Source organism: Rhinolophus sinicus, linkage group LG02 (assembly GCF_036562045.2).
Source record: "Rhinolophus sinicus isolate RSC01 linkage group LG02, ASM3656204v1, whole genome shotgun sequence".
NCBI lineage: Eukaryota > Metazoa > Chordata > Mammalia > Chiroptera > Rhinolophidae > Rhinolophus > Rhinolophus sinicus.
In genome coordinates, this window is record NC_133752.1 from 108,979,812 (window position 1) to 109,002,100 (window position 22,289).

Genomic DNA, 22,289 nt, shown 5'->3' on the forward strand with positions numbered 1-22,289 from the left:
ATACGAATGAACGAACATGTCTTCATTTCCCTTTTTACGACAACTGTAGCATCTCAAATGTGGAACAGCCCTCTCAGTTCAGTTTCCTAAATGCAGTTGTTGAAAATAAGAAAATGTACCTTTTTGTCCACCTCTGTTTTTCAACATACTTCATATTGGTATAAAAGTATAGAAAATATGCATTTTATAAACATTCTTATCAAGTTCTTAATAAAAATTTACAAAGTCCATCAGTTATTTGTTTCTAAAATAATTAAGCTGCAATAGAAGGTACTGCTCAGAATGCACTTGAAACTATTTAAAGACAACGTTGTTATCAAAAGTCATTATTACCTAGAGATATTTGTCTCAAAACTTGAATAATTTTTTTCCATGAACCATAGTCCAAGTCAACCCTTTACTAAATCCTACCTTCTTTTCTCTTTAATACTCATTTGAATATTACCTTGAATTCATATTTTCATAGTCAATGATTAAAAAGGTTAAAATGCCAATGAGCTATTTTACAATATAGATTTTTAAAATAATTGTGTTACATAGGCTTATGAACTAAAGTGGATTTAGAAAGCTGAAAAACTCAGTGAGAATATCATCTATTTGAATTGTGTGCCCTCATAGTGGACATCTGGACAGCACAGCTTTTCACACATGGGTCTTTGTCTTCTCACCTGCGGTGTGTAGCCTGCTACCCCACCACATGCCGACGACTTCAAATCACTGACAACTCTTACACTGTTTCACTTCCCTCTCTGATTCGCCGCTTAAAGGGCTGTGCCACCGAGCCCAGCTGACAGTGGGCCTCAAAATGTATTTGTTAAATTGGTGTGTGTATGTGTACACGTGTGCACATGTGCACACATGCATGTGTGTGCGGACACACTATGCAGAGCACTAAGCAGCTCATTTAATTCAGCACAACTTCCTACCTCGGTGCTCAACACTCTCTTCACCTATATGTGTAGTGTCCCAGCATCCAGGTAGACTCAAAGCCACCCTCCTTGGCAGTGTTTCCACAGTTGAGCACTGGGACAATTGTCTCAGGCTTCCAGTGTTGACTGAAAGACACTTTTCTGCCCACAAACCGCTCCAGTACATGTAGCTTTATATCACATAGGCAATAAATCCTGTAATGATGCTTCCATTGAATTCAGCTTTGAACATTTTAAATGAAATCCTTTAAGGTTTATGAAATTTCAATATTTTGATGAATTGATTTATTGATTCAGGCTGTAGTGTCTATTTCAGAGGACTTTTCTCTCTCATATTTTACTCTTATTTATTTGTTTACCTGAATAAGTTGTAATATTCTTATCTTCATTCCTCTGGTTTCTAGTCATGGTTTCGGTCCAACGAGGGCCTTGACTAATCAGTGGAGAGCGACTACACCTGACAGACCCAGTTTAGAAATGCCTAACTCCCAAGTACTGTGTGATTGGAAGGAAGGCCGGTCCTTTAGTCCCCTTTGTTTTTCCCAGAATTCTTTAGAGGTATTTAGTTTCAGACTAGAGTTCAGATTGGGTGGCTGGCCTGCTGTGTGTAAACCTGCTCACCTGACAGGCTGCCAGGAGATGACAGTCCTACGAGAGGAGGGCTAGTCTGGGGACCCAGACTGTATGACGTCTTTGGCTGAATTCTCTCCCTGCTTTGCCTTTACAATGGGTTCTGCCGTGTAGAATCTTCCCCTTTTACAGCTGTGGTGATAATCCCAAGAACTCTAATTGTCCTGGAAAGGGTGTCACAAAGGAGCAGCTAGTAGAAGGAATCGAGAAAAGGCTTAGCTCCCCTCCTCCTTCTTGCCTTCCTTTCTCTATGAAGCAGTTCTTAGGCAGCTGCTCCTGGCTAGACACAGAGAACAGCAGTGTTGGGGACACACATGCAGTGCTGTGGCTGCCCCTAAGAACTAGTGGGGGGACTGAGAGTGAACAAACAAAAGGTACTACTGGGGCATCTGTGCACGGGGCTGGGAGTGCTGGAAGAGTCGCTCTTATCCAGTGCCCACTTGCTTTCCCCTCTGAAATCACTAGAGGTGATGTAGGGATGCAGTCGTTACCTTGAAATAAGGCTTAAGGAAGCAAGAAAGGCTCTTTCATGAAAATGTTTAATAAAAATATTCATCTCATGCTCAGTTTACAGGAAATGAAACAAATCTCTTACTACATAGACACTAAAGAGGATGTACAAGCTCCTGGCTTTCCTGGGAGCCAGGGACCCCGAGATCCTGCAAATGTGGACTGAGGGTTACCGGTTACCCGCGCAGGCCAGTCAACAGTCTCCCCTTCCTTGAGGAGGCATTGCAGGAGGAAGCAGGGCAGGAGAGTGAGAAAACTCAGCAGGCACTTAGCGCTTAGTCCATTCGAGTGTGAGGCGAGAAAGTCTTTGAGGTCTGAAAAAAAACCGAGAGTATGTAAGACACTCTGCTGCAGACTTGCTTCAAGGGAGTGAAACAGATATTTGCACCTGCTCTGCTGAGGGTCCTTTTCTGCCTTGTTCTCCTCAGCAGGCTCTGCCTGGCAGGCTCTGCATCAAGGCAGATGGGCATGAAGCTGAGCCCACGGCCGCTCACCTGGCACCCGCAGTGACAGAGGGCTCCGCACTGACGGAAGTCGGAGTGGAGCGCGGGGGCGCGAGTCGTGGGGTGTGGGGCGCAGCCTAAGGAAGGTGTGCTTGCCTTGGCTTTCATATCTCATATTCCTTTCCCTGCGGCCAGCAACCATGGGATTTCTGTGGAACTTGAAGCTGGAGGATGTTTGTTGATTGTTTTAAAGGCTAACAAAGAAATGACCCTGCAGCCCCTCTCATTTAGCACATGAGCTGACCGAGGGGGTCTTCCAGAATTCCACACCAAGTCATTTAGCAATGGAGACAAAGAGATCCGATTTAAAATACAATCCAATAATAGCTTGCACCTATCTGGTCAAGGAAGCCCCAACTTCCCCCACATTAGTCCCAACACTATTTCTTTGACTAGGAACAGTTTATTAAACAGGAGGAAAGCTGCCACCACTAAAGCAATGCCAGCAGTCCCACAGGGAAGTCACAGCCAGGAACAGCTCCCCAGCACTGCGGGGGCTGGCACCATACCCCACAGAGCTCACTTCCCCAGGTGTCCAAATGTGGCTCCTCCACAACAAGGGCCTGTGAGTATAGGGTTTTCTATATCACTGGGATCTGGCCTGAGCAGGAATCACTGTCAATCTACTCACTAATCCGGGACACTAGGGCCAAACAGGGGTCTTGGCTAAAGTCCCTGGCGACGAGTGATTACCTTGGGAAGCTGGCGAGCCCCTCAGGGATGCCAGCCAGCTCCACCAAAACATTCTCACAAGCAAATCTGGGGTTGGATGTGGGGTTGTCTGCACAGGGAAGCACGAGCTGAGGAAGGGCCCTACTACTGGAACTTCTCCCTGGGGCAGTCCTGCAGAGGCCAGCCTGCCCCACCCACCCCAGAGACAGGCCTGCCAGCCCTGCCCTCTATGATACCTGCAGGAGATGCCCTCTGGATGTGGGAGCCTGTGGGAGCATGAGACAATAGAATGAACAAGTAAGGATGAAGACAAGCAGCGGCAGCAAGGACTCACTCTGCATCTGCTTACAGGTGGGCTAAGGTGGGCAAGTCTAGGAGGCTAGACTCAGGCTGGGAACAAGGTCCACCTTGGGCACCTTCTCCACACCACTCCACCTCAGGAGACGGTTGTTCCAGGGTACTAGAACCCACAATACAGGAATCCTAACCTCTGGGCCCAGAGGAGGCTCCAGAATAGCTGATGATAAGACAGGTGCTCACAGCATTAGAAGCTATTCAGATGAAAAGGGGTGAGCACGTACTGAATTTCATGTTGATTTTCCCCTGAGAGAAGGAACAAGCTGGCAATCTTTCCTTGTATGTAAACTCAAAAGTCATTGCCCTAGTCAGCTTTGTGGACTTGGTTAGACAGTCAGCACTTCAAGCAGAGGTCCTGTGGGGACAGAGTCCCAGAGAGTAGTTTCCAGGCTCTCCGCCTCACGTGAAAAGGTGCTGGCTCAGTTATTAAATGTCCATCAGCTGTAATCAGATGGCCATCCACTGTGGCTGGGTGGCCACCAGCTGTTACTGGTTAGCCATTAGACACTAATATAACTGCCGTGGTTACAGTAAGGGGCTGGTTGGCAGAGAAGCAGACGGCAAATTGCAGCTAGCAAGTGGGTTGGTTGGTAGAGAAGTGGCTAGCGTATTGCGGATCATGTGGATATTACTTCCTGCATCTCGCCCGGCCGCTAGCGAGACTCGGGTACAGGAAGACCCCCTGTTGGGGTACTGGCGGATGTTTGCTTGTATGTCTCGACCAGCTGCCATCGAGAATATAGGGGTATGACTTCCCTATCTATGGCTCCGATGGTGTTCCTGTTTGGCCTCACCATATCCTGCGTTCTTGTGCGGGGAGCAGGAGCTGAATCCCAGCATGACAGGGACTGGGGCTGTGAGTACCATGCAGTGTCCCTCCCAGAAGGCCCAAGGTCACCTACTGAGCTGGGAGAGAAAAATATTACAACTTCCAGTAATACAGGAAACGGGCATGAGGACTGTTTTTACAGAAGAGGGAACTAGAAGGTTGGATTCCAAGCCTGCGGCCTGTGTACTGCCAGATACACACTCAGGCAGACATTAATCACAGAACAGACCATCTGAAGCCTACTGAGCAAAGAGATTCCATTATGGCCATTCCCCCTGTACCTTACAAAAGTTAAAGGTAAACCTGTCCCCGTTCTTCTTGCACCTTGTAAAAGTTCCCCATTCGAAGAAGTGTTCCATGGAAATAAGAAACATATAAACCCTAACCCAGCAGATGGAGGAGGTCTCTCTTCCACTAGCGATTAGAAAACACCACTCTAGTCTGTGGGGTGGCCTTTCCTTTCTTTTCTCACTCTCTGCTAAATGAACTTATTTTCACTTTAAACTTTATGCTGGCTCATGCTTGAATTCTTTCCTGCACGAAACAAATGACCTTCTTTTCCTGTAACACCAGTATATATTTATATGAAAAGCTTTATTACTTACTATGTATATTACAATCACGAAATCAATGGTTCTACAGCCTACCATATTTTATGTCATACAAAAAAAAAAAAAAAAAAAAAAAACTCAGCTACTGAAGGATAACTTTCTAAAATATGGGATTTTTATTACATACTTACAAAAAGCGTTTTTTAAACTTACACATATCAGAGACTTTTAGCATGTGTAGTAGTCTTGTGCATATGTGACAAGGAAGAAAGAAGTGAAATCAAGTTTGTGGCAATCGTCACCACCACTGAATACAGAATATGCTCAGATATTTTTACCGTTGGATTGGGAGATCTAAAAAAACATTAGGAGGCCAGTCTGCGTAAAAACATCATATTACAATGTGAGGTCCAGAAAGAGCATTCCCGAAACTCTCCAATTTGCAGATACCCCGAGATGCCCCTGCGAGCCAAATGGCTTCCTGTGGGGACAGAGCCCCAGAAAGTAGTTTACAGGCTCTCGGCCTCACGTGGAGGAGTGCTGGCTCGGGTAGTAGATGGCCGTCAGCTGTGGCTGATTGGCCGTCAGCTGTAGCCAGTTAGCCAATTAGCCGCTAATATAACCGCCGCGGCTACGGAGGAGAGCGGAGGAGAGTGGAGGAGAGTGGAGGAGAGTGGAGGAGAGTGGAGGAGAGTGGAGGAGAGTGGTCGGTGGGTTGCAGACAAAACGGACAGCAGGTCGCACGTCCAGTGAACCCAGCCTCCAGTGAGACCGTAGTGGTATGATTCCCCTACCTATGGCTCCGTGGGTGTTCCTTTTTGGCCTCACCATATCCTGCGTTATGTGGGGAGCGGGACCAGAGACCCTGCAGGCCTCCCCGCACGACAAATGGCGCAGCGAGCAGGGTCTCCCGCACGACAAATGGCGCAGCGAGCAGGGTCTCCCGCACGACAAATGGCGCAGCGAGCAGGGTATGGCGCCGGCCAAGGCTCTCCGAGGGATGGTAGAGCAGTTTGTGCGTGTGAAAACGCAGTCTCAGGAAGCCCATGAGGAGCTGCGCCAGAGAGGGGGAGCACAGTCTGCCTGGGAGAGACGTGACCCCTCGGTGAATTGGTGGTCCTCTCGAGCCTCCGGATGGCATGCCGCCCTGTTGGCCATAGCAGGCATTACCGGCTTTTTGGTGGGCTGCTGCTGTAGGCTCCGAGGGCTGTGGACATCTTACATCGAGGCACCCACTCAGACACCTGGCATGGTGAGCAAGATTCCGACCAGGTAGGAATGGCGTCTGACTCTGAGCAGGAGGATGTATGGCCCCCACACAGTGTGTGGTGTCCGGTGGCCACTGTTCTCAAGGGTTGGACCCCCAAGGAGGGGTGGGAGGACATGGACGGCTCTCCGACCAGCATGGAGAGGGCCCTGCAGGCTCTGGCTGAGCAGTTGCCAGAGGAGGAGAAGGCTACAGCCGGCCGTGTGGGCTGGATGTTCCTCAAGGCCTTGAATCTCAACACGGAAAATGTGCTTAATGAAGTGGCCCGGGTGCCTGACCAGGTGTCCCGGTTGGAAGCACTGGAAGCCCGGGTCCGCCTGTTAGAACAGGGGCCCCACAGTGGAGACTCTGAGGCAGAGGCGGAGGAAGGAAGTGGAGACAATGTAGCTCCCAACCCCCAAGCCCGGCCAATCTTGAAGCAAAGGGTAAAACGTGAGCAACCTTTGGGCCCCAGGGGCGTTGCTGCCGGCAACCCAGCTGTGACTGAGTTCACGACCTACACCCCATACACTCCCACTGAGTTGCAGGAGCTGGGGAGGCGGTACAGACAGCGCCCTGGAGAGCCAGTCTCGGCTTGGCTATTACGTTTATGGGATGAGGGGGCAGACAGCATTCTCTGCTCCCCAGGCGAGATGGAAAAGCTAGCCTTCGTGACAGTGCATCTGTCCCTGCGACAAAGGTTACAAAACTGCCATAGGTTGGCCAACAACCAGGGCAACCATTCTCTAATGGCGTGGCTCACGGCTGCGGTACGCACCGTATGGGAACAGGCTGGCAAGCTGCCAGACACTGTGAGTCAATGGCAGTCATATACAGAACTTACGCAAATAATCCGTGAAATGGGTATGAGACATGCTATTTTTAACCTCAACATGCAGGGCCCAGATGACGAGCTTTTTACTGCCAGCATGAGAGATCTGGTTTTGGACACTGCACCTGCGAGTGCTTTTGGATCCTTGGTTGCTATTCTTACACCGTATGTAGGGCGACGGATCCATGAAGTTACAACTGCCACGGCCACCCTAGGGGATGTTGAAAGCCAGAGGCGAAGGAAGTTAAGACAGGAGGTCCGCACAGTTGAGACCTGGAAGCCCAAACCAAAAGTAAAGGGGCGAGGTCGCGGGCCTCAGAGAGTAACGCGCGCACAGATGTGGCGTGATCTCGTGGCAGCAGGGGTCGATAGGAAGAAAATAGACCAGCAACCCAACGCACTCCTGCTTGAACTTTGGAAACAGTTGCGTCCGGAACAACAATTCCGGAGAAACATAAAGGAGGAGTCTGGCAAAGCGCGACCCGTGTCCCTCCAGGACTTCATGCAGCCGCTTGAGGCCTACTCCTTGCAGCTTGATTAGGGGTGGGGCCAAGGTACCCAGTCAGAGGGGACAAGCAGGGACCGGAGGCCCCACGTGGAACTGTCCATACATTGGTCCCCTTCTAATGTGCAGAGGGTTTTGGCCCTAGTTGACACTGGTGCTGACTGCAGTCTCGTTTATGGGAACCCAGAACTGTTCCCTGGACCAGCAGTCTGCATTGATGGCTACGGGGGAAAAACTGTGACTGTGAAAGCCGTTTCCTTACCACTGGGTATAGGAAGGCTCCCTCCTCGTACCTACAAGGTTTATGTCTCCCCCGTTCCGGAGTATATTCTAGGGGTGGACGTGCTACATGGCCTCAGCTTACAGATGTCGGTGGGAGAGTTCCGTCTCCGGATCCGGGTGGTGAAAGCGGTGACATGCGGGCATGCTCACCACCCTCCTCAAGCGTTGCCACAGCCCTGGCGCGTGGTTACAGTGCGACAGTACCGCCTGCCAGGAGGACAGGAGGAGATCGGTCGTACAATATTGGAATTGGAGAAGGCACATATTGTGAGGCCAACGCACAGTCCCTTTAACTCCCCAGTATGGCCTATCAAGAAGCCAGATGGGACCTGGCGAATGACTGTGGACTATAGGGAGTTAAATAAGGTGACGCCACCCTTGCACGCTGCAGTGCCTTCAATTCATGATTTAATGGATCATCTGACTGTCCGCCTAGGGACATATCACTATGTAGTGGACTTGGCCAATGCTTTTTTCTCCATTGACATTGCACCCGAGTGTCAAGAGCAGTTTGCTTTTATGTGGGATGGGCGTCAGTGGACTTTTCAAGTCCTTCCGCAAGGATACTTGCACAGCCCCACTATCTGCCACGGGCTTGTGGCCCAGGATTTGGCACAGTGGGATCACCCATCCTCTGTGGCCTTGTTTCATTATGTTGATGACATTCTGTTAACCTCAGATTCTCTTTCTGATTTAGAGCAAGCAGCTCCCTCTCTTCTCTGCCACCTGAAGTCACGCGGCTGGGCGGTGAATGAGGAAAAGGTCCAAGGCCCTGGCTTATCCGTCAAGTTTTTGGGTGTTGTGTGGTCGGGTAAGACAAAGGTTATACCTGAGGCAATCATTGACAAAATACAAGTCTTTCCCCGGCCGACCAAGGTCTCCCAACTGCAGACGTATTTGGGTCTGCTAGGATATTGGTGGGCGTTTGTACCCCATTTAGCACAAATGGCAAGGCCCTTGTACAATATGATAAAAAAGGGGGCCTCATGGGATTGGACAAAGGCTATAGAGCAAGCCTTCATTGCCACAAAATGGGCAGTGCAGCAGGCACAGGCTCTGCAAGTAGTGGACCCCAGCCGCCCATTTGAACTTGATGTTCATGTAACCCAAGAGGGGTATGGATGGGGCCTCTGGCAACAGCAAGAGCGTCTCCGGTTGCCAGTGGGATTTTGGTCCCAATTATGGAAAGGAGCAGAGGTCCGCTACTCTCTAATAGAGAAACAGCTGGCTGCTGTGTATGCAGCCCTAGTGGCCACAGAAGCCATCACAGGAACGGCACGCGTATTGGTTCGAACAACCTATCCTGTCCAGGGGTGGGTCCGTACGTGGACCCAGAGACCCAAAACGGGGGTGGCACAGACCATCACCCTCGCCAAGTGGGGTGCCTACTTGGAGCAACGTAGCACCCTTAGTTCAAGCCCTTTGAGCACAGAGCTACAATAGGTCCTGGGGCCTGTGGAGCTTGTAGCCCAGGCTAAGCCAAGTGCTCTGCCTAGAGGGGAGGACTTGGAGCCCTCGCCCTACAAAGAAGGACAGTCCCCAGTACCTGAGGATGCCTGGTTTACCGATGGTTCTAGCCAAGGGGCTGCAGCTGTTTGGACGGCTATTGGTGTGCAGCCCAAAACAGACACCATTTGGTTTGATACTGGGATGGGCCAGAGTAGCCAGTGGGCTGAATTATGGGCTGTGTGGATGGTGATCAGCCACGAGCCTGGGCCCCTAGTTATTTGCACTGACAGCTGGGCGGTGTTCCGGGGCCTAACGCTGTGGCTGCCTACATGGAAACACCAAAACTGGTTGGTGGGACACCGTCCACTGTGGGGTCAAGCCATGTGGCAGGACCTCTGGGACCTAGGGCAGAAAAAGGAGGTGACCTTAATGCATGTCACAGGTCACTCCCCCTTAGTGTCCCCAGGTAATGATGAAGCAGACGCCCTAGCACGGGTACGATGGTTAGAGCGGGCTCCTGCCACTGATGTGGCCCATTGGCTGCATAGGAAATTACAGCACGCTGGAAGCCGAACCATGTGGCAGGTGAGCAGACGCTGGGGCCTGCCTTTGAAATGGCAGGAGATAGCAGATGCCTGCTATGACTGTGCCGTCTGTGCCCAGGACAGCCCCCAAAGGCGGAGGCTCCCCTGGGAGACACAGCAGATCATGCGAGGGAGGGTGCCCCTCACTCGCTGGCAAGTGGATTACATTGGACCCCTGCCTAAGGCCCGCAATGCGATATATGCATTTACAGCAGTGGACACTGCTACGGGGTTGATGTTTGCTTGGCCCTGTCCAGCTGCGGATCAGCGGCATACAGTGGTCGCCCTTACACGGCTGTGCACCCTCTATGGGCGCCCCCAAGTCATTGAAAGTGACAGGGGTACCCATTTTACGGGGCAAGAAGTGCAGCGCTGGGCTGCCAGGATGGACGTGCAATGGTTGTTTCACACCCCGTACAATCCGCAAGCAGCTGGCATGATTGAACGTTATAATGGTCTTTTGAAGCAAGGTCTCTGGGTGTCAAAACACCCTCCCACGATGCGTGACTGGGCCTCGCGTCTATGGGACGTCCTGAGAGTCCTGAATGAGAGACCACGGAAGGGAGGGCCCACGCCAGTAGAAGCTCTGCTACATCGAACGGCCGCTCCCATTCAATTACAAGTTACCACCAGTGAGACTCTGTTAAAGCCAGGCTACGGCAGAAATGGGAACATTTTGCTGCCAGCACCCACATGCTTGAAAGCAGGGGAACGGCAGCAATGGACTTGGCCCTGGCAGGTCAAAAGCCCCCACTGTCGGTGGTTGGGTCTGATAGCCCCATGGGGGGCCGGTTTGACTCATGATTTGCAAGTGACACCAGGGGTGGTGGCTGAGTGGCCACCTCAAGTGACTGTAGTATACAGAGGTCCCGATACCGGGATGATTTTGCGAGGAAACTATGTGCTCTCACTATGGCCTATTATGGGGTCCCCTGTTCTGTTACATGTTGAAACTATGCAAGGGACCCCAAGCACTGCCATAAAGGTCTGCTACCACAAACCGGGAAAGGTGCCAGTGGCAGCAACCCTCCTTTCCCAGGACAAGAAGCTGGCATGTATCCTCCCAGATGGAAGGGATTTGCCATTGTTGGTTCCTAAGACTACCGTTTCTTTTCGTCCGTAGGTGTCAGTAGGCTAATATGGCACAGGGACCCTCGCAGAAGACGCTTGTCACCTAGATTGTGAGGCGAGAACCTGTAGGGGTGGAGTGTGGGGACAGAGCCCCAGAGAGTAGTTTACAGGCTCTCGGCCTCACGTGGAGGGGTGCTGGCTCGGGTAGTAGATGGCCGTCAGCTGTGGCTGATTGGCCGTCAGCTGTAGCCATTGAGCCATTAGCCACTAATATAACTGCTGCGGCTACGAAGGAGAGCCGAGGAGAGTGGAGGAGAGTGAAAGAGAGTCGTCGGTGGGTTGCAGACAAAACGGACAGCAGGTCGCACGTCCAGTGAACCCAGCCTCCAGTGAGACCGTAGTGGTATGACTCCCCTACCTATGGCTCCGTGGGTGTTCCTTTTTGGCCTCACCATATCCTGCGTTATGTGGGGAGCTGGACCAGAGACCCTGCAGGCCTCCCCGCACGACACTTCCTCTCCTGCTGTGACACCCAGAGAAGCTACCCACTGCAATACACCTATCATAGGAGAACATCCCAGGAGGTCTTGACAAAGGGTTCACTCTTTCAGACAGCATGCCCCTAGTTGAGAGACAGCTGAGGCTAGGACCTGTGTGGGGTGTCTCCACATAGGCTCATAGACCCACAGCCCCACAGCCCCAGAGACCACAGCCCCACAGTCCCACAGCCCCAGAGGCCCAGAGCCCCACAGTCCCACAGGCCCAGAGCCCCACAGGCTGAGAGCCCCACCGCCCGACAGCCCCACAGCCCCAGAGCCCCACAGCCCCACAGCCCCACAGGCCCAGAGCCCCACAGGCCCACAGGCCCACAGGCCCACAGGCCCACAACCTCAGAGACCACAGCCCCACAGTCCCACAGCCCCACAGGCCCAGAGCCCCACAGCCCCACAGGCCCAGAGCCCCACAGGCCCACAGGCCCACAGCCCCACAGCCCCACAGCCCCACAGCCCCACAGGCCCAGAGACCCACAGGCCCAGAGCCCCACAGCCCACAGGCCCAGAGCCCCACAGCCCCACAGCCCCACAGCCCCACAGGCCCACAGGCCCAGAGACCCACAGGCCCACAGCCCCAGAGCCCCACAGCCCCACAGGCCCACAGGCCCAGAGACCCACAGGCCCACAGGCCCAGAGCCCCACAGCCCCACAGCCCCACAGGCCCAGAGACCCACAGGCCCACAGCCCCAGAGCCCCACAGCCCCACAGGCCCACAGGCCCAGAGACCCACAGGCCCAGAGCCCCACAGCCCCACAGGCCCACAGCCCCACAGCCCCACAAGCCCACAGGCCCAGAACCCCACAGGCCCAGAGCCCCACAGCCCCACAGGCCCACAGGCCCAGAGCCCCACAGGCCCACAGCCCCACAGGCCCACAGCCCCACAGGCCCACAGGCCCAGAACCCCACAGGCCCAGAGACCCACAGGCCCACAGCCCCAGAGCCCCACAGCCCCACAGGCCCACAGGCCCAGAGACCCACAGGCCCAGAGCCCCACAGGCCCACAGCCCCAGAGCCCCACAGCCCCACAGGCCCAGAGCCCCACAGGCCCACAGGCCCAGAGCCCCACAGCCCCACAGCCCCACAGGCCCACAGGCCCAGAGACCCACAGCCCCACAGGCCCACAGGCCCAGAGCCCCACAGCCCCACAGGCCCACAGGCCCAGAACCCCACAGGCCCAGAGCCCTACAGGCCCACAGGCCCACAGGCCCACAGCCCCACAGGCCCACAGCCCCACAGGCCCAGAGCCCCACAGCCCCACAGGCCCACAGGCCCAGAGCCCCACAGGCCCAGAGCCCCACAGGCCCACAGGTCCACATCCCCACAGCCCCACAGGCCCACATGCCCAGAGCCCCACAGCCCCACAGTCCCACAGCCCCACAGCCCCACAGGCCCACAGGCCCACAGCCCCACAGCCCCACAGGCCCACAGACCCAGAGCCCCACAGCCCCACAGGCCCAGAGCCCCACAGGCCCACAGGCCCACAGCCCCACAGCCCCACAGACCCACAGTCCCACAGCCCCACAGGCCCAGAGCCCCACAGGCCCAGAGCCCCACAGCCCCACAGGACCACAGCCCCACTGGCCCGAGCCGCACAGCCCCACAACCCCACAGGCCCACAGCCCCACAGCCCCACAGGCCCACAGGCCCACAGCCCCACAGCCCCACAGCCCCACAAGCCCACAGCCCCATTACCCCACAGGCCCACATCCTCATAGGCCCACAGGCCCATAGCCCCCAGGTCGACAGCCCCATAGGCTACAGCCCACAGTTGTTTGTTTCTTGGTTGGTCGTTTGGTTGGTTGGTTGATTGGTTGTGCCAGAAATGTATTTTTAAAAATTGAGTTTGCAGCAAGAGGTGAGTTTGAAGGACCTCAATCTGACATTTATATTACCTGTTGATATTTGAAGGCATTTGAGTTTCCTATTTCACTGTGTCATTATTTTGTCTCTAACTTTTAGAGCATTAAATTTCTTTTGATGCTAATGAAATAATTCTTTGGGTGGGGCTAGGTGCAGGAAGATCCACCTTCTTTGCATAATTAGATCTTGGGCTGGTTCAAAGACTGAGCAAATGCCCTGCTAGCTTGAAGCTTATCATTCTTTTTTCAATTTTTAAACCCTAATTAACTAATACCCATCAAGAATTAGTGAGTATTGTTTACAACCTAAAAAATATATTTCAGTAAATTTGCATATAAATGCTAATTATGAAGTAAATCTTTCTAACCTCACTGTATTGATTTGAATATTTTGATGGTGATGTTAATAAAATAACTTTTTATGTAACAGGTACAATGCCTTTTCATCTTAACAAACAATGGGTAAATATTCAGCTCCAATTTTGCAGTTGCGGAGTCTGAAGCACAAGTCATTTAACCTTTCATAAAGATCATAAACATTATAACAGGTATTTTGCGGGATTTAAACAAGTATTTGGGGGATTCCCTATGCTTTTTCTATTATGCCACATTGCCTCTTTAAATGCAAAGTTAAATGTAAATGAAAAAAATGGTAAAATGATAGTTACATGTCTAAAACATACTGTTTTTAGAACACTAAATATTGATCTTTGAATTGTAATAAAGTAATAGGTAATGGCTTATATGGTGTTTCTTCTTTGGAGTTGTATTTGAAACTAAGAGGTCAAAGGTTATCCATTCTACATTTATTTAGAATTACTATGCACAAAGCATTATTTTAGGTTATGAGCAAAAAAGTTACAAAATAGCTCATGCCAACAAACAAGATTATTTTGCATAAATTTTATCCTTCAATATATGTGTGAGAGTGGAGGGTAGGTTATCCTAATTTTACACGAGGAAATTGAAGAATAATGTCCTTCTGTATCAGAATGGAAAACCATGACTTTGAAAAGGCATTGTGTTTGAGATTAAGAAAGCTTGTCGTCATTATTGGACCCACAGAGCATCAGAACAAGTAGGGCCCTTGGAGATCCTTCAGCCTTCAGGTCCCTGGAGGAGGCAGAGAGCCATGATTTCAGAGCATGTTGTTATCTATTTGTGATCCCCTATCCATATGTATCTTTTCACATCATTATAATTACATTGTCAACAGATTTTTCCATTGTATCTTCCATATTCTCTTCAAAATCATAATACCCTATTGAATGATTTAAAATATTTAACTTTCCTCTGTTGTTGGATTTAGAACACGGCCAATTTTTCAGTATTCTAAATACCACTATCAAAAATATTCTTTATTTTATATTGATAATTTTCTTATAGGTAGTGTACAGAAATGGCACAGTGGTTGAGAATCAGACCCTGAATCCTTGTACACTATTGGTGGTAAATTGGTGCAGCCACTATAGAAACCAGATGAAGTCTCCTCAAAAAATTAAAAATAGAACTACCATATTCTCTAGTAATCCCACTTCTGGGTATTTATCCAAAGGAAATAAAAACATGAACTCGAAAAAATGTATGCACCCCTGTGTTTGTTGCACATTATTTACAAATAGCCAAGATATGGAAGCACCCAAGTGTACACTGATGGCTGAATGGAGATATATATATATATATATATATATATATATATATATATATATAGTAGAATATTATTCAGCCATTAAAAAGGGAAATCTTGCCAATTTTGACAACACAGATGGACCTTGAAGGCATTATGCCAAGTGAAATAAGTCAGACAGAGAAAGACAAATACCATATGATGTCACTTAAAAAAAGAAACCAAGGTCATCGATACAGACAACAGATTGGCGGGTTCCAAAGGTGGGGGTGGGGGGAGTGAAATGGGTGAAGGTGGTCAAAAGGTACAAACTCCCAGTTATAAAATAATTAATGGGGATGTAATGTACAGCATGGCCACTATAATATGTAATACTGTATTATATATTTGAAAGTTGCTAGGAGAGTAGATCTTAAAAGTTCTCATCGCAAGAAAAAAAAATCTGTAACTATGTGGGGTAATGGATGTTAACTAGACTTATTGTGCTATCATTTCACAATATCAAATCATGTGTACACTTGAAACTAATATAACGTTATATGGCAATTATATCTCATTTTTTAAAATGTGACATAGGTCAGGGATGTGCTTACGTACTTCATGAATGGTAGCAATTTTATTCACAGACTCATATTAACTATACATTAATTATCATTACATATCAATTATCATTCTATATCAATATGGTATGGTATGTTAATTTACAATATTTTTAAATAACTTAAATGTTATTTTAAAATATCATTTTGTTTCTAAATTAGCTAGCCTCTTGTAATGCTCTCTTAAGAGAAAAAAGAAATCAGACCCTGTTTACTAACTGTTGGAGATAACCACTCTAAGCCTCAGTTTCCTGAAATATAAAAGGTGTAATAATACCTATTTCATAGGCTTGCAATTATGGAGAAAGAAGACACCTACCAAGGACTCCAGTGGCTATATGGGCTCAAATTTAAAAGCACAGCCTAGCAGCCATTTATAAACAGGGGCCTCTCTCACAAACTTCACTTCAGGATGAAGCCTGCACTGAACTGCCTCCCACACTGAACTGCTTGCCTGCATTGTGTTCTTGCCAGCTGAGCCAACACTTATACAGGAGTTTCTGTAATTGAATTTCCACCAATAGGACTGAAACTCTCCTCATCCAATCAGAGCTGCACAGCTCTGTCACCATCAAACTCTTCACAGACCAATGGAGTGGCTCCATTTTGACCAATTGGGACAGTGCCTTTTGGACCAATCAAAGTTTGAGGATCAAAGCCCTCATTTGCATGAGGATGGACTAATAACAGAGTGGAGCAGGCCTTCCCTCTATGTAAGACAGGTGCGCTGTGGCTTCGGAAGTGCACTTTCCCCAAGACAGAAGACTGCATTTCTCCAGTTAAAACGGAAACACCAAAGATGAAAGAAACACCAAAGATGTCTTGCAGGACCAGAATAGAGCAGAGCAGAGCAGAAGTGTCTAGCCAGAGAGGACTCACGCGCAGGCCACCTTGCCCCAGGGCGATCTCACAGTTGTACTGTTTCATAATTGAGCTGTAATATTACTGAGCTATTCCACAGCCATGCTGTTCTCACAGCCGAGCTGTATCACAATTAAGCTGTTTGCACTGAGTAGTTTCCTTCTTCACCGTACCCCAAACTGGAGATTCCTGTTGGCATTGAACTGGCACCAACGGCCATTGGTTGACATTATGAGAATTGAATGGGATAAAGTGTTTAAATGCATGAAATATACTGAAAGCTAACAGACAGTTATCCTCATGATCACTGTCATCCTCATGTCATCATCACAAACTTTCATCGGCACAGCGGCTATCGTCATCGTCATCCTCATGTCATCATCGCAAACCTTCATCGGCACAGCAGCTATCGTCATCGTCATCCTCATGTCATCATAATCACTGTCAGCACAGCCACTACCATTGTCATTGCCTTGAAGCAGGATCAGTGAGTCAGAGTACAAAGGTGCTACTGCCCTTTCTGCACCTGGCAAATTACTCTGAAACTACTTCAAATTTCACATTACTCTGAGCTACTTTGTTCAACTTTAATGAGAAGAAGCCACATTTTTACAGCCACAATTCTGTCAATGTCCTTGGCAGAGCCACTGTCACTGTCCTTGGCAGAGGCAGTCCCAGCTTTGGGTATTTCCCAGGATGTAAAACAGTCAGTAAATATCTCCGAACCCAGTTCCTACCCTGCTGCTTCTCAACTCCAGCTGGCTTTGCATAGGAGAATGAAAATCGTCACAGCTAGCCCCTTCCACACATTACTGCTTGGTGCACCAATGGCAGGTGGGAAATGATTTCACATGTAGGAACACACAGGCACCACCTGCAATTCTGATGCCTGTTCCCTAATTTGTGTCCTCCTTTCCCTGGGGCATAGAGGGAGCAGCTAGTGTGAATCAGGGGGCATAAGCCCAGCAAATGAAGAGCCCATAAGAGAGGGAGGGCTTTCACCAACTGAATGGGAGAAGATTTTTGCAAACAGTGCCTCCAATAAGGGGCTAATATCCAGAATATACAAGGAACTCATGCAACTCAACAACAAAAAAACAAACAACCCAATTGAAAAATGGGCAGAGGACCTGAAGAGACATTTCTCCAAAGAGGACATACAAATGGCAAATAGACATATGAAAAAATGCTCAACATCACTAATCATCAGAGAAATGCAAATAAAAACCACAATGAGGTATCACTAACCCCAGTCAGAATGGCTATCATCAACAAGACAAATAGTAACAAGTATTGGAGAAGCTGTGGAGAAAAAGGAACCCTCATACACTGTTGGTGGGAATGCAGACCGTGCAGCCGTTATGGAAGGCAGTGTGGCGGTTCCTCAAAAATTTACAAATAGAATTACCATATGACACAGCAATCCCTCTCCTGGGTATCTACCCAAAAAATCTGAAAACATTTATACATAAAGACACGTGTGCTCCAATGTTCACTGCAGCTTTGTTTACGGTGGGCAAGACATGGAAACAACCAAAATGTCCTTTGATAGATGAATGGATAAAGAAGTTGTGGTATATATACACAATGGACTACTATTCGGCGGTAAGAAAAGATGATACAGGACCATTTGTGACAACATGGATGGATCTTGAGAGTGTAATGCTGAGTGAAACAAGTCAGACAGAAAAAGCAGAGAACCATGTGATTTCACTGATATGTGGTATATAAACCAAAAACAACAAAAGAACAAGACAATCAAATGAGAAACAGAAACTCATAGACACAGACAATAGTTTAGTGGTTACCAGAGGGTACGGGGGGTGGGGGGTGGGAGATGAGGGTAAGGGGGATCAAATATATGGTGATGGAAGGAGAACGTACTCTGGGTGGTGAACACATAATGGGATTTATAGATGATGTAATACAGAATTGTACACCTGAAATCTATGTAATTTTACTAACAATTGTCATCCCAATAAATTTAAAAAATAAATTAAAAAAAAAAAAAGAAAGGGAGGGCTTTGAAAACTGTGGTCAGCTAGAGGGAGGAAGGGAAGAGTGCCACAGACTGCTAGCACCCTGCAGAGCTGGCTGAGAAGCCAGGGGCGGGAAGAAGGAGTGAACAACTGCACCTTCATTAAGAGTGTCCCCTTGACTGCTAATCCTACCCAAGGTTGCAGAGGGAGGGAGAGAGAGCCAAGAAGATGGGTTTAAAGCTGAGCATCCATTAAATGTATTCTTCCACTACCGGCCCCACAAAGAGAGTGGAGGCAGGAAGTAGGCTTGAAGGGCTCTGGCCTCCCTATCCCCACACACCCCCAACCCTCTCCAACCCCGTGCTGCCCCTCCACCGGCAGTCCTGACAGCAGACAAAGGAGTGGAGTTGAAGGGCTGTGCTATCATGAAGTGTGCCCTTCAACTGTGGAATTTGCCCAGGGTTGACTTAGGTGAGGGGCGGGTGGAACAGGAAAGTGGGCTTAGGAGCTTTGATTTCACACTGCACAGCCAAGCGCCCCTGTTCCCACCCTCAGGGCTGTCAAAAAGGGCTGAAGGGCAGGCGGCAGCCCTTCCTTAACTGTGCTCCTCACTCCATCCCAGCCAGAGCCTGCTGAACAGGGAAGGGGCACAGGATGTGAGACTGAACTGCTGGGCCTTATTTCCTGGGCTCCTGGGCCCTGCCCAAGGTGGTGATTCAGCGCAGAATGTTACATCTGTTTTCTGAGCTAGGAAATTCATGTTCCTTACTGGGTTTTACAAGTGGGACATTTGCTTTGAGTTGGTGACTGTTCAGAATCTTCGCATGAGTGTTCACCCCTGTGTGTTCTCCACACCTTGCTGGCTTTTAATACCGTGTTTCCCCAAAAATAAGACCTAACCGGAAAATAAGCCATAGCATAATTTTTCAGGATGACATCCCCTGAACATAAGCCCTAATGCGTCTTTTGGAGCATAATGTAATATAAGAGCGGGTCTTATTTTTGGAAAAACAGGGTATGTGTGGCAGGCCTGCCCTGTGGTTACAAGACACCTTCCTTCCTTGGGGGCACTGACTGGTTGGCCCTAAAGGGCAGCATCTGACCATCCAGGCCTGTTACGTCCCACTCCAGTGCCCTCCTCGTTTCACAGCTGAGATAGTGTGGTCAGTGTGGTCGCAATGTAGGGAAATCACTGGAGATTTAGTCAGGAAACATTTCTGCCAGGCGCGGCTCTGCTTCCCAGCTTGTGCGCTCCCAAAATTCCGCTCACTGTAAAGGACATTTAAGGACACTGCTTGGAAATCACGTTTAAACCCAGCGATCAGGAAATGGGAAATTTAGGAATAATTTTTTTTTTTAATTAAATTTATTGGGGTGACAATTGTTAGTAAAATTACATAGATTTCAGGTGTACAATTCTGTATTACATCATCTATAAATCCCATTGTGTGTTCATCACCCAGAGTCAGTTCTCCTTCCATCACCATATATTCAATCCCCCTTACCCTCATCTCCCACCCCCCAAATGATAACACACTATGTGATTCACTACAATTGGACTTTTCTGAGTGATGAACTGACCCAGTGTGCTCATTTCTGTGTCGACTGGCACAGGTAGATCGCTACGGCTCGGGATGTAAGAAGGAGCAACTGCATGCATGTGTGGGCTGTGAGCACAGGACGCAGGGTCCTCTTACCGCAGCGGCCGGATGTCTGGCGTGGGAGGCAGTAGAGCGCCGCGAAGACGCACCTGCAGAGCCGGCAGCCGCGGAAGGTCCAGGCTCCGTGCACCAGGGCGCCGCACTCGCTGAGATGGCCAAGCGAGACTCGAAGTTAGTGCGACCAGCGCGCGCTACCGCGCCCCACCCCGCGCGCCCACTCCCGCCCCGCCCCCCCGCTCTTCCCTGTGCGCACCTGTGCCTCTGGTCATGTTCGCAGTAGCGGCCAGTGAAGTGAGCGGGGCACACGCAGAAACTGCCCAGCACGCAGGTACCGCCGTTCTTGCAGCAGCGCGGGCGCGGGGTCGCACCTGTGGGGGTCGCCTGGGCATCAGCTCGGCGCTTAGCGAGCTGCCCTCTGCGTTAGACCCACTGGGAAAGGCCAGGACAAGATTGCTCTGGGGAGGCAATAAAATTAGCTCCCTGCTAAGTGTGTTTGCTCAGGTAAATTCTGCTTGTTAATTGAAGGATGTAAAACAAACTACCTGGGGTGCCAGTGGGTAAGGAACGGGCCGACGACAAGACATGAAACCCTGCCCCCAACAAGTCGGGTTTTCTTTCTTCCTTCCTTTCATATGTTAAATTCAGGCTGTGACTTCCCGTGTCAGTGATTAAACACAGGCCTCCCGGGCAGTGACCACCCACGGGCGCAATGACGCCACCCCACCCCTACACACACCCCTCTCCGAGAAGGCCCCCTGTGAACCTGGGGACTGGAGCCTGAAAGTCTGCTAAAAGCCAAGCAAGAATCCGCTATTATCTTGGGTTGGGATATTTGTTTTAAATACGTTTAAATCAGTTCTCTGGACCGGAGAAAAATACCCACTTAAGAGCAAATGCAACGTTTTACCAATGAAATAGTAAAACGTTGTTTTCAGAGTAAAAGAACACCTCACTAGGAGATATTTTTACTTTATCCTGTATCACCATTTGAAGATGATAAAATGTTCTCTGTTGGGTTTCACGTTTTATCCTTAATTTATCCCAATTCTTTATCAAACCCTAAACTCAGCTTCTGGTGACTGAGATGACGAAAAAAGCGCTAAGCCAGCGTCGGGACTTACGCTCTTGGAGAGCCCGAGAGTGGGGAGCGGAGTCCTGCGACCTCCAGCCCTCCGCGCTCCCATTCACCTCCCTACAATTATTCCAAGTCCAGGTGAATGTTTCCTGCAGGAACTTCTGAGCTGTGGTGTTGATTTCTTCTCTACCACCTTTATGTTTCTCTCTTTGATAGCCTTTTAAAGACATTGAAAATATGAGACTGATAATGATTGAGAAACAAATACACAATAAAAACTAAAAGACTATAAATAAAATGCTTCTTACTGTTTCCCAAATGGATGATCTGTAATGTCACACTGATCATAACCAGAAGCCTAGAATATTTAAAGAAAAGTATTGAAGCTTAACATATAAAAAAGCATGAACAGAAACTTACATGTGTATAAATTGTAATACAATAACAAGCATAAAAGGTATATACAGTATTTAATGTATAATACATATTATGCAATCATTTTATAACTTGTAGATTTGGATTAATGTGTCATCGCTTTCAAAGACTGTGAGACCAAGAAAGTATGCATGCCTCTTAATGAGAAGGAACAATCATGCATGCATTGCAATTTATTCTGGAGGCCTTTAAATGCCCCTCTAGGCTCTAAGACCTGGGTGGCCTCTGTCCTTACCTGACAGGGTGGCTCCAGCTCATTTTCCCACTGACGCGTCTGGTATGAGAGTCTCCTCTCATCAATACATTGAAGATCAATTTCCAAGGAAGCTGAGTCTGACGATGTTTGTACTTGAAGGTGTCTTTACTCCGGTAACTGCATGAGGATACAAGATGGATGAGTACGGAAGACACAGGTATTTCCTACCCTCTGCCTACTGTAGGCCACAGGAAGCAATGAGATCTCTGAGGTCTGCCGTGGAAACCCGTTAGGCAATGGTCTGTTGTGACAGGCAGGGCCCTACAGAGCCTCAAGGACTGTCCCCTCAGTGAGATGCAGCTGGGGGCGAGGAGTGGGTGGAGACATGGCTGATTCTTTCCCCAACAGTGTTTACAGTGCTGACAGCAGCAGGAGTGGTCAATCCCTGATGTAAAACATTGGTGACCAAGGCAACAAGCATTTCTCTCAGTGT

General features: G+C 49.3%; 1 protein-coding gene across 1 annotated transcript; it reads right to left on the bottom strand.

Moving 5' to 3' along the window:
* Window positions 1-2,127: 2,127 nt before the first annotated feature.
* On the bottom strand, window positions 2,128-21,858 carry LOC109438794 (cryptic protein). The gene is made up of 6 exons (XM_019718871.2): window positions 21,836-21,858; window positions 21,474-21,523; window positions 21,212-21,382; window positions 20,344-20,458; window positions 20,127-20,236; window positions 2,128-2,383 (listed from the first exon to the last, which is right to left on the bottom strand). The coding sequence occupies exons 1-6, from the start codon at window positions 21,856-21,858 to the stop codon at window positions 2,154-2,156; spliced, it is 699 nt and encodes a 232-aa protein (XP_019574430.2). The 3' UTR covers window positions 2,128-2,153.
* Window positions 21,859-22,289: the final 431 nt, after the last annotated feature.